The sequence below is a fragment of the Ciconia boyciana genome, chromosome 2, assembly GCF_034638445.1.
Source record: "Ciconia boyciana chromosome 2, ASM3463844v1, whole genome shotgun sequence".
Taxonomy (NCBI): domain Eukaryota; kingdom Metazoa; phylum Chordata; class Aves; order Ciconiiformes; family Ciconiidae; genus Ciconia; species Ciconia boyciana.
This window is the reverse complement of record NC_132935.1, coordinates 159,060,691-159,081,955: the sequence shown is the minus strand read 5'-3', so window position 1 is coordinate 159,081,955 and position 21,265 is coordinate 159,060,691. Positions and strand designations below refer to the sequence as shown.

The following is a 21,265-nucleotide window of genomic DNA, read 5'->3' as shown; positions in this document are numbered from 1 at the left end:
TAATGTCAAATACATCATACTCACATCACCTGTCTCAATCAGCAATGGAACTTCTCTGAAAATATTTTCAGCATAAAAATCAATGGACAGATTTACACACTCCTGGCCCACTAATCTGTTCCCCTGGAGCTTCAAAACTCAACATCAAAAATCACAGAATGGCTTGTTATAATCCTACACTGCCAGTCATTCTGTATTTCCCTATTTAGTAGGTCTGATTTTAACTTAATTGCCACCAGTAGAGGTGCACTCTGGGTTTTGTTTACCAGGGTGACAACTCTGGAAAGCAGGCATCAGTGGAAACTAACGTAAGTACCTTTCAGTGCACTACAAACTGAATCCACAGTTATAAAGAAACACTGAAGTTTCACCATTAGTCCTCTCAATTTAGGCAAATACTGCTCTAGGGTTCTAAAGAGGTAGGAGCTTCATTAATTAGTAAAGATAAGATATAGTAACAGCACAATTACTAAATATGTACATTTTCTCCTCTTGGTATCAAATATGTTTCAAGCCTTTCTTATATGGCCAAGAAACATGAATGCACAATTTGATCAAAATTTTGATTATATCAAGTACAGGTTTTACTCAGCCAGTTACTAAGATTCTGTATACTCTGTCCAAAGATTTTCTGAACACGTAGTGCTCAAAAAAAAGCATCACAACAAGGCAGCTAAGACTTCTACTAAACTATTTTCAGGGAATTAATAAATTGCTTTAAACAAAAAAAGAAAAAAGCCAACCCACACACAAGTTGAAGTTTCACAGTTGGAATACAACGCCAACAACAAGTTGAAGTTGGAATAACGGCTCAGTAGCAATAAGAATGTTTCTGTGCTCTCTAAAGGCTGAAAATCTAACTGCAGATCAATAACTACACAGACATATCATTAAGATCAATGTTGTACCTTAGCTCTCGACTCTTCAGAAAATAACACAAAGCTATGCATTCTCACCTTAACTTATAGAAACTTCCACCAAAAAAAAAATTCTGTGAGTTGTAACGGAACTTTAACAGTAGCATGTCAAGGTAGCAATGGTGGAGAAAGGAAACGTTCAAGTACAAACTAAGTTTTCAGTGCTGTATTACCTAATGCCTTCAGGAGCTCTTCTCGCACAGCGGAAGTGAACTTTCTGACCAGACACAATGTTGTCATGATAGCAAAGAGCAAGTTGTAAGATAATACAATATAGAAGTTTCCCAGCCAGTTAAACCTTCCAAAGTCTCCAAGCAGATCAAATCTGGTGATTCCTGTTAAAATTGCATTTAAGATTTACATCAAAATCTTGATTACATTTTTTAAGAAACACAAACATTTCATTCTGTGGCTTTTTACATATGGCAGCAAAATTCTTTCAGAAAACACACTGTAAGACACATGGTTAAACACACGAGACAATGTTCTCAAGGTCATTTTCCACTTCATTGGCCACTATGAAACGGTAAGACACACTTATCAAAATGTTTAAGTTTCCTAGTAAAATGCTTGAATAATGTGAGTTGAAGTAAATTCTCTATTTTAGATAAGAATTCTGCTTTTATAATTTCAATAAATATAGGAAATATTTCAATATTTCAATAAAATTTTGAAAAAATTGAAAAATGTTAATGAAAAATTTCAATATTTCAATATTCAAATATTTCAATAAAAATAGGGAAAAAAATCAGTACTAGTATGAAAACTGCTTGAAATCTCAGTTTCTATGAAATCTTTATCTATTCCAGAAAGGGATGAAATGCACTGTAGGCTTTCTTTTTAAAAAAATACAGGTAGCAAAAAGCCTTTCCATGAGAGCCACGGTATCTTACAGTAAATTCTAAGCCTTTGTAAGTGTTTTTTTTCAGAGCCACTGCTTTTGAAACCAAAGTTTAAAGACATCTTTCCAGCTGTAGTTTTTCTCCTAGATCCACCTGCCACTATAGCCACAGAGCATCTGCCAAGAAGGAAAAGAGTTTGCCTGAAAGACAGTGCTGACAGGTCTTCTTCACAGTGGACCTCCTAACACTGACACTTGGGCTTTGTGCTGAACAAAGGCTAGTCAATCACTAAAGCTAAGCCAGCCAAATCTTTCCGAAACGTGGAAGCGTCTACAAGCTATAAGGTCTGTCCCAGAAGGCAGAAAGAGGAAGAACCATAGGTTGTTCCTTTGCCAGGTCCACATCAAGGACTGCACTGAATAAATGGCGGAATATTGAGGTGATACCCAAGTAACAGTTGTCGAGGATTGATAAACCATTATATTCCCAAAACACTTTTGGCACAAATGATGTCACAGTGATGTCTGCTCTAACAGTTAAGACCAAGAGAGCAAAGGAAGGAAGCTTACCTCATCCCAGAACTAAAATGGCAGCAGAAAACTAGGCAATCAGAAAATAACCCTGGCACTGAAGTTCCTGGAAGCGAGTTTTCTATCATCTTATTTTGAAAAGGTTTGGGGACTTTTAAGAACTGTGACATCAACAGTGGCAATAAATGAAGAGAGATAGAATTCAGGGTCAGTTACATTTCTTTCAAGGGTAAACCTGGCACTTACGAATCTCACTGTACCTTGATACCCAAGACTTACAGCCAGCTATCACAATGTTAAAAGATACGCACACTTCTTGCACTCAGCATCAGTCAATTAAATAAATAAAAAAAGGCAAATCAAATTTAGTATCTAAGAAAAGCATGCCAAAATGAAGCAAATGAAAAGGAGAATTTTCAAAGGATAAAGCAGGAAAAAAAAATTACTGAAGCTGATGAAAATAGCAAGAGAGGCAGGGAGAGATATCAGAAAAGCACAGAAGGTCTTAGCACAAGAAGAAGAAACTGGCTGACTGAATCAACCAGTGAACAGATGAAGGATAATAAACACAGAGTTGCTTTCACACTTGAAGCCAAACAGTGTCCTTAAGAATATTTTCAAAGAAGCAGAGAGTGTTTTAGTCAGAATGCTGAGCTACAAAAAAATTGAGAAAGTCGAGTTTGAACGTACAGGCTTCCAGACCTTTAAAGGAAAAGAAGCAACACAGGTAGAGCACTGAGTAAAGAGTTCTTTGGAAAAGCAAAAATACCCCTTGACACAAAGGGGTTCAGAAGAATAGCGAGCAATAGAGTAGGTGTTATGAGGACAAACAAAAGTGAAGCCTGACACTTCTGTTGGAGCAGGTGGGAAAAAATATTGCCTACAAGTTACATTCATTTTCCTCGTATGAATAAAAAAAGTCACTGCTCATCAGAAAAAAAAAGTGACACTATCATTTTATAAGTTTGTGGGAGAAAAGGAATAAAAAGCTTTTGCTGACTTTCTTACAGAAGTATCTACTCAGCCCACAGAAAAAAAATTCCCAAGACTGCAATCTGAAAGACTACTCAGTAACTGAACAGAAAGCTACATCTCTAGTGGACAGAAATATAGATCCAATAAAGTTGGTGACAATTTACCAAATAAAATATTAAATACTTGTTCAGGTTTAAAGAAAAAGAAATACTATGTTTTTAGACTGTACATACAAATAAGTTTTAAATCACTATTAACTTAACCATAATAATCGAGAGAAGAATTCTAGGAATACTTTTGTATATTAGAAAATTCAATTTTGTTTGCGATTCCTCATCTCTATATTCCTGGCTATTAAGTGCTCTGTTCTCCATTTGTTTCACAGTGATTAGCAATATGGTGCTGGTGGGAAACTTTTTTCAAGAAGGAGTACTAAAGGGCTGAAAAGTTCTGGAAAAGATGACTTATCTTACTTTAGTAAAATAACTTATTTTAGTAAAAACTTTCCTGGCATTCTAAAAGAATGACAGATTAGAGACATCCACCACCTACGTATTTGATGAGAATGCTATGAAACACATAAAAAAATTATCTTATTTCCATTTTTAAAACTGGAAAAAGGTCAGTACATGTATTAGATAACTTTTGCTTTTTTACCTTTCCCATAATGATAAAGCCTAGTCTTTTCCGTATAGTCTAGAAACTCGCTTTTTTAATACAGTGAAAAGACTATGAATCTGCTTAACATATTTATTTCTTTTCATCTATTCAGTGCCACAGGGCGGTAGCATGTAGTGCAACACATGTTGATATTTTTGCAAAGCACCACATGACTCACTGTACTCTAATACACTCTATTAATCCTGTTTGGACAGCTGTGCATTTGTTAGCTCTGTGTTAATTGTTCCATCTTTTTTCTTCTTTCATTTATCTCTATGGCAAACTATTCAGGAATTTCATTTGTTAGTCTTTTTTTTTTTCTCGTCAGTTTTACCATTAATCTGTTTCCTATGAGACAACAATGCACCCCACATGTATACTTACTTCCACAGAATGCATTTATTATCAACTGTTAATCTCATAGATCATTAACAGATTTTTTTTTTAAGCAAATCATGAATGCAGTAACTTAGTGGACACAATACTAATGTTAAAATTCTATTGTAAAACACTAATTTTTCAACATAACATCTTGCTCTAAGTGCTAGAACTGCTTTCCTACTTAGATCTTTATCATACTGGCTATATTTTAAAACTACACTACTTAAATACTTGAATTATTCTTTTGTATTTTTGTGAAGTTTTACTACAGATTTTTAAAACATGAACTCTAGAATGTGTATTTTAAGATTCAACTCTCCAAAATGCATTACAGGGTTTTTTGCTCGTTATAGAAATGATCTAGTAAATCTAATAAAACTCATCATCTGTAGATACACACAGCATGAGAATATACAGTATAGTTTACTGGAAAATGTTAACTATTCTTGATTTGATAGTATTCTGCTTGAAAAGAAAATCAGCTACAGAACTATTGGGTACACATAACTGGTCTGTGGGCCTGAGCTTAAACTCCTAAGCTTGTACTTAAGGCTCGTACAGCCCCAGGGGAAGATTTTTGTTTTGTTCTGCTTAATGTTCCCAATGAAATTCACATTAGCTGCAAGTATCCTGCACTACTTAAACATGTAATAGCCTTGCCATCTAACTTCAAGAATTCAAGTTGAAGATTACCTAATTAAACAAAATGAAGATGCAAAACATCTTGTCTTTCCAACTGGTTAAAATAGTTTTTCCACTTCAAATGCTACTGCCAGTTCTTAACAATAAAATCAGAACTTCTTCAGTTCTACCTGTGCTGGATTCCAAATTTTTATATTTGAAAACTGAAGTAACAAAGAAAGCAAGCAGATTATTTTAGGGAAAATGAAAGTAGCCTGGTATCATTGCTGATAAAAAACTTAATCAATTTAGAGTCATTAACTGTTTTTAAAAAGACATTTGCGCTCGTTATCCCAAATTTTATACCTGAGATCTCCAAATGTATTTTTTCACAAAAACTGAGCACTCTAATTTCACAGTGAACATGAAACTATTTTATACTGCCCTGAACAAGCAGTCTCCGCATCTATTCTTCTCATCATCTCCTGTTTTAAGAAGTTTAAAATCTGACCTGCCTTTTTAAAAGAATATATTCTCTAGAAAATGCTTAGCATCTTTTTTTTAGAATGCATGTTCTGCAGTTCGTGTATGTAGAATGTATTTTCAGCAGCTCATGTTGGTGTAGAAAAGGCCACACGTACATGCTCTTTCTATTGAAAGTGATGGCAAATTGAACACATGCTATGAAAGGTACAGCTACAGGCTGTTCTTTTTTCCTTTTTTTTTTTTTTTAAACTCAATTAAACATCCTTTATTACAATGTTTTCTACTTCCATTTCACTTACCCAGTGTCCTTGACATCACTGGCAAAGCAGAGCTCAGCACCAAGATTGAGACACAGTTTCCAATGATCTGTTTGAAAATGACAAACAGCATTTAAATTATAAATGGGATTGCTGAAGGAAAAAAAAACAACAAAACACCACCCAACAGTACTCAAGATGAAAAAGAAGAATTCCTAAAAGTTACATTCTTCAAACTGAACCTAAAGCAATTTAATTTACAGTAACATACTGTTAGTCTTGCTTACTTCTGTCACACTTCTCCATATGGTGTTACACAAGATGAAGATGATCCAAGAGACGAGTTAAAAAAAAATCAAATATGTAATCATTTGCTTTTAAATCAAAGTGTTACATATGCTTAGATTCAAAATTATTCAAAACTACCATGTTGCAAGGCATCAACTGTTTACTTAATTCCTGCAAACTTTTATAAAAGAACCATTCCATGGGCTTAGAATAGATGACTGATACATCAGCTTAAGCTTTGTATGTAACTGCTTGCAGGATTAGCATTATTTAAAAAATTACAACAAAGAGCTTCCTTTCAATTGAATGCCTGTTGACTACTTTAAATAGTACAAAAAAATTCACAGCTGTTAGATTTTACTCTAGTTTTTGTGAAGCCTTTATAAAGCGTAATTGAAACTTTCTCTCACAAGAGATCACTTTCTTCAGCTGTAATTCTACCAGAACCCAAAAGAAAAAAAAAAACAGAAAACTTCTTGAAAGTAGGAAGACATTTGTGCCTTAGCTATTTATTTCTACGCTATTCCTGGTATACTGTAAACAATCAATAGAAAACATTAAGAACATTCCAACTCCCTACTACCTGTCTACTATAACCATTGTGTGTTTATCTACTTTCTCACTTCCAACAATTTATGGTAAAAATGTCTTTATCCATCACTTTAAAAAAAAAACAAAAAACAATGAAACACATTGAAAAAAATAATGAAATTCAACATCTGTTCCTTGGTTACTGATCACCTCCCCTTGTCAGCTGTGGGAATATTTCGCCAAAAACCTAAGCATGTTCCTCTGCATTAGGTAACAGCATTTGTTATTCTGAAGCCAGTGCTAAATTGTAGAAAGTCAAATTAGCCTCAGACTGCAAAATGTTGCTGAATAGGCCTCCTCAGTCTTAGTTTAATTATTCAAATTTGAATTACTTCGTCTGTATTACTTCTAGCAACCAAGTTCTTCAGATTTCAAACAAGCTCCCTGAAGTACAGTTAGCACAATCAAAGTTACTCATTAGCAATACGTTTCCTTTGAAAAAAGTTCTTTCACTAGCTTTTCTATAGCTAGTTAACAAGCTCTGCTATTCCCAGCTTTTTACAAGTGAATGGATGCCATCCAAACTAAACAGAGCACATCCTTTTTCCCACTCATTCAGCATTTTGAAAATCTTCCAGTTTGTGTTTACGCAGCTTACAAACAAATACTGATCACTGCAAATGAGCCATTCAGGGCAATTACTAACTAAAAGAGTCAGTTTGTCTTGGGTGGCAAGAAAGAGAGGAGGGGCCCATCCTCATCACAGACTTTACCTTACCTTTGTCATAGTTGTGTCATCCTTTTTGGGAGTGAAATTTTCAAAAAAACGAAGACTGTAGAAGCCGACGACAGAGGATACCATAAGATAGCTGTGAGAATCAAGGAAAAAGGAACCTCCAAGGAATGCAAGTTTCACTCAAGTCCTCAGCAGTCTCCTAAAAGTCTTAAGAACCAAAGAAAAAAAACAAAAACACTTCGAGTGCTTGAGAAAAACTGACCTATCTCTTTCTTCTTTCCAGGCAAGTGTCTTAGTAAATTACCAGTGTCCCAGAAAACTAGACAGAACACTTGTTAACAGACAGAATTCTTAAAGAAAGGATACAAAATCAAAATGATTTCAAGTGCTGCTCCCACAAAACCAAAGGTGGATAGGGAGGCATTTCCTATTCCGGGCCCCTACAAGGAGAAAAATACTTTGCGTAATTTATCAAGATACATGCAACTGTTCATAAAGTTAACTTCTACCAGGACCAAAAAACCTACCATCTTACATGAAATACAGACTTTTCTCAATTCAGTATTTAAGGGGCATTCTGATGTTCTAACCTGCAAGTCTCCCATCCTATGCAATTGCATCAGCTAGCTTTCAAACCTGAATGAAATGTATTACTAAGACAGAAGGTACCATGATTCACATTTTACGCACCCTGCATCTACCCACCATGCTGCATTTTATAGATACTCCATTACTTTGGAAACTAAAATAAGATGTCTCAAAAGAAGACACTTCTAGTTGTTCGCAATACCACAGGCAGAGTGGCCATCACCACCAAACACCTTTTACAGCTCTGCAAGCTCATATACAGCTACACGCAGGGGAAAGCATTACCAAGTTAATGAAAAAACCCTCATGATTAAAGACACTACTACTCAATGTGCTGTTCTATACTTCCCTGAAGTATTTTTATAATAAAGGAGGAAAAAATATAATGGTTTCTAATAGGAACACAAACCAAGACAGGCTTTTAATGTTGGTTTTTAACATAGTTTCTTAAATTGAACATTTCTAGTCTGTATAAAAGTAGGAGACATGAGTAAAATGCAAACTCCAGATTACTGATTTACTTTACTGAATCAACGTATCTTCATAAAGATTCTGGACTAGTTTTATTAAGAACTCATTATAACAGGACACGTAATAAATGTTTATGAATGCACAGCACCGAAACCTAGAAGCAAAGTCAAGGTTGAGGCTCATTAGTTTTGACATTATTAAAGCATAAGTTCTCACTTGCACTTTTGTAAGGGCTCCAAAGCTTTACTAAAGTTATAAAACTCATAAGAGAGGTTTACTATACCCCTGATCCCTTTGGCATTGCCGTCTCATCAACCAACAGGTAAAGAATGTTGAAAGCAACTAAGAGGACCGAGATGGACTATAAAGAAATAGAAACAGTCTTGTTATTTAAAAGTATTCCACGTTTTAAAAATGTATACATTTATCCTTACCAGATTTCATCTTTTAAAATCGTCAAGAAAAGAATATATCAAGTTTGTTGCTTAAACACACATCACTCAAAAATTTTAAAACTATTCCCCCAAATGACCAAAGAATTCTTCATACTTTTTGTTGGGGAAAAAGAAAAAGAAAAGAGCAAAAATTCTTACCGTCTCAGTCAGTAGCAATATCATAACAGCTGGATAGACTAAATTCCTTTCCCAAGCTGAAGCTTTTTTCCGCCGTTCTGTTCAGAAGAGAAAAACAGAAGCTTAATACCGTAGATCACCTTTGAATGAAACAAGTAAAAATCATTCAGCTATCTATAAGCTCTCATTATAACTATAGGTAACAAAAGTAATCTTGAACCGACACTGACCAGTTCATAAAAATATCCACCCTGAAGAGCTGTACAAAGCAATGCCAAAAATATGAAGCCTCTTTAGAGGAAGGCTGGGGAAACAGAGAAGCTGATTTTTCTCTCTCGTTTACAGGCATGTTTCACCATAACATTTTCTTGCCCTGGCATACAGCAGCTCTGCAATGTTTAAAATACACTGAATTTAAAAATATGCTGTTTACATGTATATTTTAGTATGACCTAAAGGGACAGAAGGGAATTTCAAATATTTAAACAGTATTTTCCTCTTACAAAGCAAGAGATACAAGACTAACTCACTGGACATCACTAGTATGTCTAAAAAGAAAACCCAACAACTTTTTCTTACCACAGTCTTAGTTTTGCACATAGCACACTGATAAATGCAAAATCCTGCAAGCCTTTGAATAAAGTAGGGAGATTCCTGTTGAGTGGCTGCCATTACCAGAAGTATCACTTTTCAGTTTTAAAAAGACTCAAACCTGCTAAGAATTATTTTACTGTTCTTAAACACAATTGGACTTTTACAGAAATAATTCAAAAACAGAGAGGAAAGTAATGTCTGAGATTATCCCAAATAAGCCTATCATTATATACGAAGACTGTGCTACTAAGGTCCAGGCAAGGAAGTCAAGAGGGTTACAATTTCTCTAAAATTATGTTAAAAATAAGATCCAAATCAGACTCCTTACTTAAATTTGTTTGTTAGAGGGGAGCAATGATTCCATGTAATGTATTTGTAGAAACTATGCCAATTCGAAAGGACTGCACGTGCACAAATTTGGTTAAGAACAAACTGGAATCAATCAAGTAACTGCTACAAGCTAAACACAGCATCTTAAGGTCATTTACAAAACTGCAATCCACACGAAACAGTAGAAAAAAGTTTCTTACCTAGATTCGTTTTCTTGCTTTTCACTTTTTCAAGCTCCCGTTCCAACTCTACTGTCTGGTATTCCACCGTGGAAGATACACCTTTTAAAACAGAAGAGAGTATTTTCTTTTGGATGAGACTAACTATAGTACTGTAAGAGACACTGTGACAATTCAGATTTAGGAAGCATCACATGAACACTTGTGGCTTTAAACTGCAGGTGTTTCTTTGAGACTCTTCAACTACTTTTCAAAAAAACAGAGGCTTAGTCAAGAACCTTCTAATTCCATCTAACTAGAAGAGTTCAACACATCAGAGGTTTCACAGTGTGACCTTCTGTGATCCCTGCCTATTCTGTTGACCAGCTGCTGCAAGAACTACAAGAACAGCTACTGCTGAACTGTTGCACAGGTCCAAAAACCAGTTATGGTGTGGCAGCCTGACACACGATGTCTCAAATGCCTCATTCTTGTATCTCTATATGATTCATGTATCACATGTAAAGAATCTCTGCATGCTCTTCAAGGACATTATTATTTAGCAGCTTAAAGACAAAGTGGACCTTTGCCTCCAAACTATGTAAGCTGGTGGCTGGACCTCCACTTTCAGCTTCTGTCCCTCTCTCCCTTTCCCCAGTCCTTTTTACTCAGCAAACTCAGTTTCCATACTGCTGATATCTGCTTGTTGACATATCTTCTGCTCATATCAGTTTGCCTGATTTGGTCAGTCTCTCCGTGCCGCAGAGCTCCCTCTGACAACCATGATTAGATTTTCCTCACAACCACCCATGAGACCATATTCCTTCACCTTCCCTTTTACAGTTTACAGCATATGCATATCACTGTTGTGCAACTCCTCAAACTCTCTCCTCTACACCAGCTGAAAACTGACAACCGTAATATTAATTCCTCTCTCCCTTGCTGATTTTCTGCCTAAAAGTTGCTCAGCAACTCTTCCTCCTATCCCTACGTGGGCTCTAGGAAACCCAGCCCATGTTCCCTCTCCATCCTTTTTCTCTTCAACCTCCCACTCTCTTCCAACCACCCATCTTTCCTAGTGCAAGCAAGCACACTGTGGCTTCTCTCCTTGATTCCAGTTCCTCTACAAACACTGCACAGTGTTCAAGCAACGATACAGCTCTGAAACGCTGACTAGAGAGCTGCTATTTCAGTTCTGATCTCACTATTTCTACTTTAGCTTTTACTCTTTGCAATCACAAACTGGAAATATTATTCCCAGCATAAGTTAGAAACACTCTCCACTCATCTTTGCCCCACTTTCATCCCTTTTATTTCTGAATAATCTCACCTGAAAATACATTAAGAGGGCTCATATTTTCCCTGTCTATTCCAGGCCAAACTCACTCTGTGGCAGTGACAGTTCAAGGTCTTAATAAGCCCTAAGTCCTCTCTGTTATCTTCTTTCTTGATTTACATCGACACCCTTCACCTGCTGGCCATTCCCTACCCTCGGCCTCACCTTTGATTGCGGGCTAACCTGTAACAGCACCATGCTCCAGATACTTTTTTTTTTTTTTAAACACTCTTAATAAAATTCTAAGATTAATAGTCTTGGACAGGCTTTTATCTCACATCTTGATCATTTGCCTACAAAAACTAAATAGCACTTAGGTTGCTGGCACGCTAACACTACTTTACAGTCCAGTCTCATTATTTCCTTATTTTCTGTTGTCTGCTCATCCACCCAGCTATCTCAGTACAAGACAAGCTAAATTTCTCATCCCATCCAGCCCCCACATTCTCCATATTCCAGCACAGTGAGGTCCTACCTGAAAACCAAGATATACAAGAGTATTTCTTAGACTTAAAAAAAAAAAACCTTACTCTTTTTATTTCAGAGTATTAATACTGATTTGTTCAATGCAGTCAAATTCTCAATGAGGCATCCAACTGTTTCAAAAATTAACTTTTAAATGTTTAATTATCCACTTCTTTCACACATATTTTTGCATATTACATATAACCTCTGTGCTATACCTAAACATTTATCTTTGATATCAGTGATATAATGTGTACGTGGTAATATTTACAATGGCTTCAAATATATAAGTTTCTCAAATCCCAGGACTAACCAGTAAGACCTACAAATGCTGTTTTGTAACAACTTCTATTCACTTGAAGTTCCTGCAATATGAATGTCAGTTTAATTTCTCAGTGTTTTTTAAATAAGTAATTGTAATATGGAGGTTTTTAGAAAAAGGTTTTTTTAAAAAAAACAAACAAATCTCATTATCATTATAAAAATAAGCTTTTGTGCTGATGCATTCCCTCTGAAAAAAGTCTGAAACATCTGTTTTATGGAATGACTAATTACTATGAGTTGAGAAACAGGATAGCTATAGAGCGCAGTGGAAAAAGTCTCAAGAACTTTAATGGAAGCAGTTGAAAAAGTAAGAAAACTCAAGTTAGCATCTGACATTTTCTTCTTCTCCATAATTGATTTAGGGGTCTCTGAGGAAAAGCTTTAGTCAAGATATATGTTGTTTCCTTCCCTCAATATAAAAATCCAGAGCTCAAAACACTGATATTCATGGGATTCTTTCCAACAAAGTCAGCATGATCACATTAGGTCCCTAAGAGACACTTCAGTAGAAATTCTGAATCATATTTAAGTGCTGTTGTAGTTCCTCCTTAAAAATAGTAGCAAACAACAGGTTGCTATACAAAAGGATATTTTACAAGAGGGGAAGGCAAAGTTTCAGATCAGTCAAAAGAGTATTTGAAAAGGATGCAGCTAAATTCTTAAAAGCTCTATAACATTAGCTTTATTTCAAACACGCACAAAGTTCAATGTCAGCGCTGTCTAGCCAATAAATCAAATTGGTAGACAAGACTTGTTTGGACTAGCAATGAAAAGTTAGAAGGGATTCTCCAAGAAAGCCACAAAGCAGCTCATTTAAGGTCAATTTAACGGTATTATTCTGTTTTTCTTCCAGCCCCGACATAAGATTTCAGTACCTCAAAGGAAATTGTAAGAGTATCTATTTGCATTCCCCCTAGGTGATTGGCAGTTCAACACCAATTAGTTCAAAATTACACTGTTACTAGCGTGCAATAAAAACAACACCTTTCATCTTTCTTACCTATGTAAGGATACCTTCAGAGCCAATAACTTTGATCAAGTAAGTATTTTTGATCCTACCCCACCCATCTCTTTGGATTCAGGAAAACTAATAGCTGAAGGCAACTTTTTTCTTTTAATATAAAAAAGTCCCAGCTTTATTCTTTGACTGTAGGAGTGATGTGGGTACTGAAATATAATACACTGGAAACAAACATTTTCCCAAAGCCCAGTATCTCTTCAGTAGATAAAAATACTAGGGTAGATAACACGATCAAACTTTCCCCTCCCTCCTTCTCCAATTTTCAGTTACACATTGTAGACATCTGAGAAGGAAGAAAATCAGTTTCCGCAAAGAAGATATGCAGTTTCACAGTTAGATTTATTTTCAAATATGAAGAGCTTTACAGCCTATTCCACCAATGGCATCACCGCCACAATAGTTACATCTATATGAATCAAGAAGGGCACCAGCTCACACAGCTAAATTTTTTTCCTCCTCTGAAAACAGAGGCTTTACCCAGCCTATTCAGTGGGAACAGTGACTCATGTTACCCCCTTCCTATGTCCAGGCATTGTCTGAGGAAATATTAATTAGGACAGGGCAAAGCAGCACTAGGAGAGTGATAGCAATTATTCCACCAAGGAAAATCAGCACTGACAATCACCAAGTATTGCTTAAGCCTGTGCTCTGGTCCTCTTCAGTTTTAATAAAAATTCAACTCTCTGGTTATACATATAAATTGAGTATATATTTCAGAACACTTTACTGCAAAAGTGTCCAGCAGGGTTACTTAAGCACATATATTTCCACTACCACAACTGTGGAAGAGTTGCAATAGCCATGGCATGGGAAGTGTGTAGCCTCATATATCTGCTCCAATACAGCAACAAGAATACTTAGACAATCTGGCTGTTAAATCACAGATTATGGCCTCTAACATCACAGCACTACATTTATTAATGTAATTAGCACCACACCTCCATTTGCACACATTTTTTAAAAATGCAAGAAACATGATAAACATGAGTCTTCGTAGTTCTGCCAAAAATGGTATCTATTTTTCTGGCATAATTTGTATGTATTAGAAAGTCTTCTGGCAGAGATGAAGCTTTCCGTGCTTGCCACATAAATGAGAACCATTCTTATAAATTACTTAAATAATTACTCACAAAAATCTTGCAGAGTATCTTCTTGTGCATATAACATATTGCCCTCCACCTACATGCTCTATCCAAGTTTAAAGTTTTATTTACTTTTCAGCTTCAACCCATTAATTTTCTCAGTACACCAAACTATGGGTTTTCAAGCATTCCTTCAGATGATGGTGTCAGTACCATTCCCTCAGCATGTGAAACAGAAGAATTCAGTTCCCTCTCCTGTCAAAGGACACTTAAGCCCCACATCTTTCACCTCTCAAGAGCAGGCTGCTGAGAGCTCTGTGCAGCATGGGTGGGTTGCAGTTCCACTTAATGTTGAATACTAACCGATTCGCTGGAAGAGAATCCAGTCTTTTGGCTAGCGGTTAGGGAAGCCACCTGCACACATCCTAAATCCAGATCCAATTAATAGATGGCTACAAACAGGCTAGGTCCACCTCATGAGTGATATTACTAAATTGCAATATAAACAGCTGTTGACTAGACTTCTACGCAGAAAAACAGCAGACAATCACTGCCTAAATAATCACATTCTCCACCTGAATAGTGGAAACCACTCTGTGCTACTTCTAACAGATACCCGAATAACTGTTGGGTCATTTTTCTGTATCGCTGTTCTTGTAGATAAGCACAATCACCATGACAACATAAAATATTCAGTAACAAATATTTTACAGTTGCTAGCTAACATCAAACACACAGAACAATTATAATTACCCCATCACAGCTTCAAAGACATTCACTGCATGTACCTTTTTGTGTGTCTGTATGTGTGTGCATATATATACGTGTGTCAGTATAAAAACCTAAGCTTCCAAAATAGCAAACGTGAACATTACTTTTAAACTGAAATCATGGCTGATTTTAGCACAAAGAAGTCACTACTTCTCCACAAATTTTAAACACTGGAATAAAGACGACCACCATGATCCACTGTTATCAAAGGTGCTTTCCCTGACCACGCAACTTCGAAAGAAGACTTACTGAGACTTGAAAGAAGAAAAGATTGAGATATATGACAGAAGACTGAAAAGTAAGAGAGAAAGACAGGAAATTAAGAAAATTAAGGCTAAAATGAGTCATAAGACAACACAACAATGGATGTGTCATTACATCAATATTCTTTGGTTTTCCAGTCTGAAGTAATTGTATAAATTGTGGATGGATGGCTTATCCATGCAGTTAAAAGCAATTCAAAAGAGAATTTGTACAATATGATTTCCAGGTTTATGGAACTGATCTATTTTCCGTAATCATGCCTGCCATGCTGCAATACTCTTACTTAGAAGCTAGAGCTTCATACTGCTTTTGAAATACTTCAAAACAGAAACACCTTATCATGAAGTGCAAAATTGTAATAGTAAATACAAGAGGTCTAAAACATTTGTATAATTATTCATTGTAATTATTCATTAATAGAACTATTAAAATTATTAAATTCACCAAATAGCTCCTAGAATAGAAAGGACTCCTCTGATGTTTAATGAATTATTATAATGAATTATAAGATTCTAAATAATAATGAACTGAAACAGAAAAAATCCTCCAAATAAAAGCCAAAACTCATAATGCAGGAAGTTGAGCCTCTTGCTAATATAAGCTCATTGTTCTTCCGACAAGGCTAAAACACAATCATTTACCAATCCAAACTATTTTGCAGTAAGGGTGGCGGGTCTGGTCAACTACCCAGTTTGCTTTCTCAGTCTCAGAACAGAGAGCACATATTAGAGCTGAACATGTTAAAAACCAAAACAAAGCAAACCACACACACATGCGCCAATCTTGAACAACACAGTGAGCAATGAAATGTAAGCCTATAATGCTTGTTACATACTAAGATGTTTAAATTTTCTATTTTGAGAGAAGAGGCCATGTAACAGTGAGATCAACACTCGTGACCAGAACCACTCTACTCTAAATACTGTATTTGAAGTGGTATCAGAACAAGCATACCATTAAGCCTCCTCTGAATTGCTTCTTCCTCTAAAGTGATGATATACATCTGTTCATCTAGGTCTTCAAGGATCTGTATTTGGAAACAGAAACATGAACTGACTGAGTATCAGTCACTTGTTTTTCTGACGGTACTAATCTAGTCAGGTTTGTTTTGTTCTAGTAACCTATATTTTAAATATACAGTCTACAACTTTACAATACTGACACAAATAAGGACTCCACGAAAGATTATTCCATTCTGTTACAGATCTATTTCTTTACCGTAAGCAAACTTTCTGTTAAGTTTTAATTTCAGGTTAAAGCTCTTATATTCAGTTTCAATCTAAAGAGAAGAGACTTAGGGAACAGGGGAAGGGACAGTACATCTGACCTATACTCAAATCATTTAAATAATTTCTAGGGAAAAAATTAACAGCCTATCAACCTTCACACTCCATTTGATTTAAACAAAAATAACTGCAGATTTTGAAAAAGTATATTAAAAAGTGACTTTTCACATAAGCCAATATTTCAAGCAAATATAAATTGCTATTGGAAGCTAAAACCAAATAAATGAAGTCTCTCTACCTTACTATCAGATGCTTTGAGTTTAAAGCTTACAGATAGCAAAACACCGTGTATTTTCTTTGTATTTTCAGGGTTGAACTGACTAATGAAAAGGAATGCAAGACCTAAGTGCACCCAAATTCTAGTAAATACAAACTAGGAAACATGCCAGCAAAGTCACTAGAGTACTTGCACATGGTACAAGCTTCTCCCTTCCCTCACAGTGTTCAGTACAAGAACAGTAGACTATCTACGTATAACAAGTTCTTACAGATGCCAACTACCTACATTGCACCCATCTAAGTGTACCCCCAGGTACCCTTCTTGTCATCCAGCCTTAGTTTGCTCTTGTATCCTTTGCTCCTGAACTCAGAACAAGCCCACACTTTTCAGGCATTTGCAAAACAGACGTAGGCAATACTGGCAATAAATATTAATGCTAGTAGCAGTTATATAAACTGGAAAATCAGAGGAAGTCTATACTATTTAAAAAAAACTTTTTCTGTGGAAAAAAAACACACTTCTGTGCTATATGAAAAATTTCAGACAAGTACGTAAATATGGACTATAGAAACTTTGATGAGCTGAAGCAAGAATTATGTAGAAGTGCAACCATTCTAAAAGAAAGTACCCTAATGCCATTCTACCTCCTAACAGATAGCACGCGAGGACAGATTTGTGTCACACTTACTGTTGGCTTCACCAGCAACTGACCCATTACTGTAAACATCCGTGAAAGTCCCACCGGCGTGCATACTGCAGAAGAAGAAAGATTATGCAAAACAGTGATTTGTAAGTCAAAGACCAATTTTTATTTGGATGTTCAATGTGCTATTCCACATCTAACCGAGTATGGTTTTGAAGAGAACTGCGAGAGCTTCAAACTCCAATAAGAAGTTTAAAACGCATTGCTATCATATGAATTCTGAGCAAGACAAGCATCTCTGCCCTCTAAGAGCATAACTGATTTTTTTTGCCAACGAGGAACATCATATAATCAGATACCTTAAACTTGCTCAAGTAGTTATTTATTCAAAGCATGTGGCACCAGAGGCTATGTCTACATGAGTAAATTCAGCAGTGCCAGGATACATTCCTGGGCATTAAGACTTGATTGTCTACACCAGTAAATTGCTAGAACCATCCCTGGCATGATTTGCCCTGGGCCAGTTAGCACTTTCCCAAACAATTCCCAGGTGCAGTTCTGGAGTTCAGGCAGCCCAGGAACCATTATCATGAGGCAATACGTACACAGCCACCTTCTGCAAACTGCAATATCATGGATGGAACGACACTAGTTGGCCATAGCACTGGGGAACATCTCAAGCACATTTCATCTATTAGCACAGGTGTAGCTGTAAGGCCAAGAGATCGTGAAGCTGCTTTGCTCTGAAAGTTACACTGCAACTTCAGTTGATAGTAGGCTCAGCTACCAGATTTTAAGCTACTTTTCTATGAAATAACAATTGGCCCTTTTTGATCATAGCCTGTGATGGTTTCCAGGTATGGTGCATACACGTTTGTTGGGAGAAAGGCTCAAACCATGATAACAGAAATTAGTAAAAATCAATAGTTTAGGGAGAACAGCTTTCAAATACTGAAGTGTGTAGGAGATGGAAGGAGAAGGAAGGAATTTATAAAAGCATGGATGAGAATATGCATTTATAGTTTCCACTATAATAAAACAGTGTTGTCAAAAAAAGGAGAAGCACACAAGATTTTATAGCGAGGATTAAATTTATTTGTATTAAGTAGTGTTTCACTATGACTATGTATTACAGGAAAAATACAAGAGTATTCAAAAAGGCTAACTTAAGCTAGTCTTCCTTTACTACAGAGGAAGCCTGCAGGAAAAGGAGAAAAGAGAAAGCAAGCGGTGCTTCAAATGACCACTACAATATGCCTCACTCATACACTGCTTCAGCAATTAAGCCAGCTGAAGATCTAATGAAGCTCTACCCCAGCATCTACCACTTTCCCACTGCTGTATGCTGCCCTTTCAGCTACACAGATGTAACAGCTTGGAAGGCCTTAAATAACTTCAGTGATTTGCCCATATAAATTACAAATAACTCTTCCAAAAATTGGCATTTAATCCCAATTATTTTGGTGAACTGGTTTACAGTAGCCCCAGAACACATGCTGTCTTTTCAGCTCTGCAGAAACAAACTGCAAGACAGATGTAGGAAGTTTGCAGGCCAACTTCCCCATTAAAACATTCAGCAACTGTTGTGAATCACACTCTTGAACAGCCTACATGAGACATTCAGAACCACTTTTTTTTTTTACTACCCCCCCTTCCTCCATTAAAGTGGATTTAAGGATCTCCACATACAGAGAACCTAAGGAGACTCACTGAGGTCTCTATGAGCAACACCTTTCAGAGACAGATCTGCTTAGTTTTAAGGAAGTTTCAAACTATCATTCCCCACCCTTTCTCCAGTGACAGCCCTGTAAGTGTTAGCTGTAAACCTATAAAGCCTGGAGAACAGGTGGAATGATGATAATCTAGAAAGGGAGATGTTCTGTTCTCCCCTCAGCAATTTTCTAGAAATTATTGGGGGGGGAACGGACACACGACACACACGACTGAAATTATAAGTGGGATTGGGAGCCTTCCATCATCTTTCTTATTCCCCTAAACATGGATGACTGAACTCTGGCTACGACCAGTTGGTATAAGGTTGGGGGTTTTTACTGCATTTGGTTTATATACAATCATATAACTAACCTCCAGACTGGCCAGATACCAGTTTTGTGATTATGAAAGCTAACCGCACTGTGTTCCAGCTTCTGTCTATACAGGAAGATTTTCAATTAAAAAAGGAAGCAGGATCATTTAATGAATATAGGACAAACTAAGTGTTCCAAAATAACTTTCTCTCCATACTACTGACCTCCTGCAGACATCTCATTTAAAAATTGTGCCTTTCTTTGCAGAATGGAGTCCCTATTTTTCAAATACCTGCTTTAAAAAGTTAAAGATGGAAATTATTTTGGGTGATGTGTGAAGTTCCTCAAAACCTGAAAGTGTAAGGTAGCATTTGTTCACAAGCTTCAGAACCCAAACAAATTTATATCTGAATTTAAACTTAAGAATGGAAAAAAAAAACAACAACCAAAAAAAACATTTTTCACACTCTTAATTTTCACAATGAAAACCAGCTTCCTTTAATCTTTAAAAAAAATAAATAAAATAATACATCTTTTGGAATAATCAGGAAAATACTTACACAGAAGTAACAAGCATCCCATCAGTGATATACAGGAATATAAATACGGGAGGTAGAATTCCCAGAGGTCTGTAAAGAAATATTGAGCACAGCCTTAGCTTATTACAAATAGGCTCCTTATGTCACAAACACGACTGCATTAACTTCTTTTCTTAAGCGTTCAGGATTGAACAATTGTATTTTCAAGTATAAACTAAGAATTAGTCAGTTAATAATCCTGCAGGCAACTAAATCCCCAAATACTTTAGCTTGAAAAATATCTTCAGCTTTCATCACTTAAGTCACTTGTTTTTAACATACCTCGTGTCCACATGAGCATGGAACTTCTCAGCATGCTAAAAACAGATTTAACAGAAAAAATGGTATTGACTAAATTAATACAGCTTCTTCACAACCTGTGCAATACTCACATAGCATTTACTAGAAATACATTTAATTGAAAACCTCCATTTCCATAATTAAAATGAAATGAGTGTGGTGTTTTTTTAAATTTCATACCATACAAAGACTCCATACTGGCAGCGTCATTGTCTATGAGTGCTGAAGCCACCCATACGATTCCAAGGATAAGCAGTGCAAGAAGAATAAGCATTACAAGGGTTTCCAAAATGCGTGCTCTGATGCCCTGTGGGCAGAAGAGGGGAGAGGGAGGAAAGAACACAGCCAAGAACTTTGAATCAGATACTTTCAAACATAAGAAAAATATAAATAAATAGCAGTTCCTTCTTCCTAAATACATACTCACATTTTATCATGTAGACAAAAGCATAACATGTAATACACATTTAAAAGGCAGTGCATAAAAAAAGGAAGTACTTACGGCTTTATAGTGCCCAGATTGTGTTTTTCCCCTTAAAACCATAGAAAAATGTTTTAAATTGTATATGCCTTACAGTTCTCATTAATCTCATTATTCCATAAAGTATTCTTTATACCATACGATTTTGCTTGAGCATTTTTAAAAGATGGATTACTTTTCTAATACTTTCAGCAAAGAAAGTGGATTAGCAAATTTTTATCTATGATTCCAATCAAGGGAATGGAAAGCCAATTATGGCAAATAGCCAAATGGCCCAGCAAGCATTAAACCCTGCGCAGGTACAATGCACCAATTTACTTAAAATACATTTTTCAGCTGCAATTGCTTCTGCACCATTCCGCACAGTCTTCAGAGCCCTCAAGTGTACGGCCGGAGTACTGCTCACTCCTAATCTGCCCACACGCTGCTGTGTCCATTACCTCCCATCTCTGCACGCCCCACGCCGATGGAACACGTACGCCTCGCTTCCAACACACACAAGTCACAGGTCTACAAGGTTGTATCATAGC

At 36.2% G+C, this 21,265-nt stretch overlaps 1 protein-coding gene across 2 annotated transcripts in view; it reads right to left on the bottom strand.

The window, feature by feature from the left end:
- Positions 1–21,265, bottom strand: part of LMBR1 (limb development membrane protein 1) — a 74,465-nt gene that overhangs the window by 5,024 nt on the left and 48,176 nt on the right. For both annotated transcript variants that reach the window (XM_072854710.1, XM_072854711.1), the window contains 11 exons: positions 20,435–20,561; positions 19,937–20,005; positions 17,395–17,459; positions 16,155–16,227; positions 9,980–10,060; positions 8,877–8,953; positions 8,567–8,644; positions 7,591–7,664; positions 7,267–7,357; positions 5,712–5,778; positions 1,091–1,252 (listed from right to left, as the gene is read on the bottom strand). In XM_072854710.1, coding sequence (XP_072710811.1) covers positions 1,091–1,252; positions 5,712–5,778; positions 7,267–7,357; positions 7,591–7,664; positions 8,567–8,644; positions 8,877–8,953; positions 9,980–10,060; positions 16,155–16,227; positions 17,395–17,459; positions 19,937–20,005; positions 20,435–20,561 — 964 coding nt within the window. The remainder of the gene's footprint in view (positions 1–1,090; positions 1,253–5,711; positions 5,779–7,266; positions 7,358–7,590; positions 7,665–8,566; positions 8,645–8,876; positions 8,954–9,979; positions 10,061–16,154; positions 16,228–17,394; positions 17,460–19,936; positions 20,006–20,434; positions 20,562–21,265) is intronic.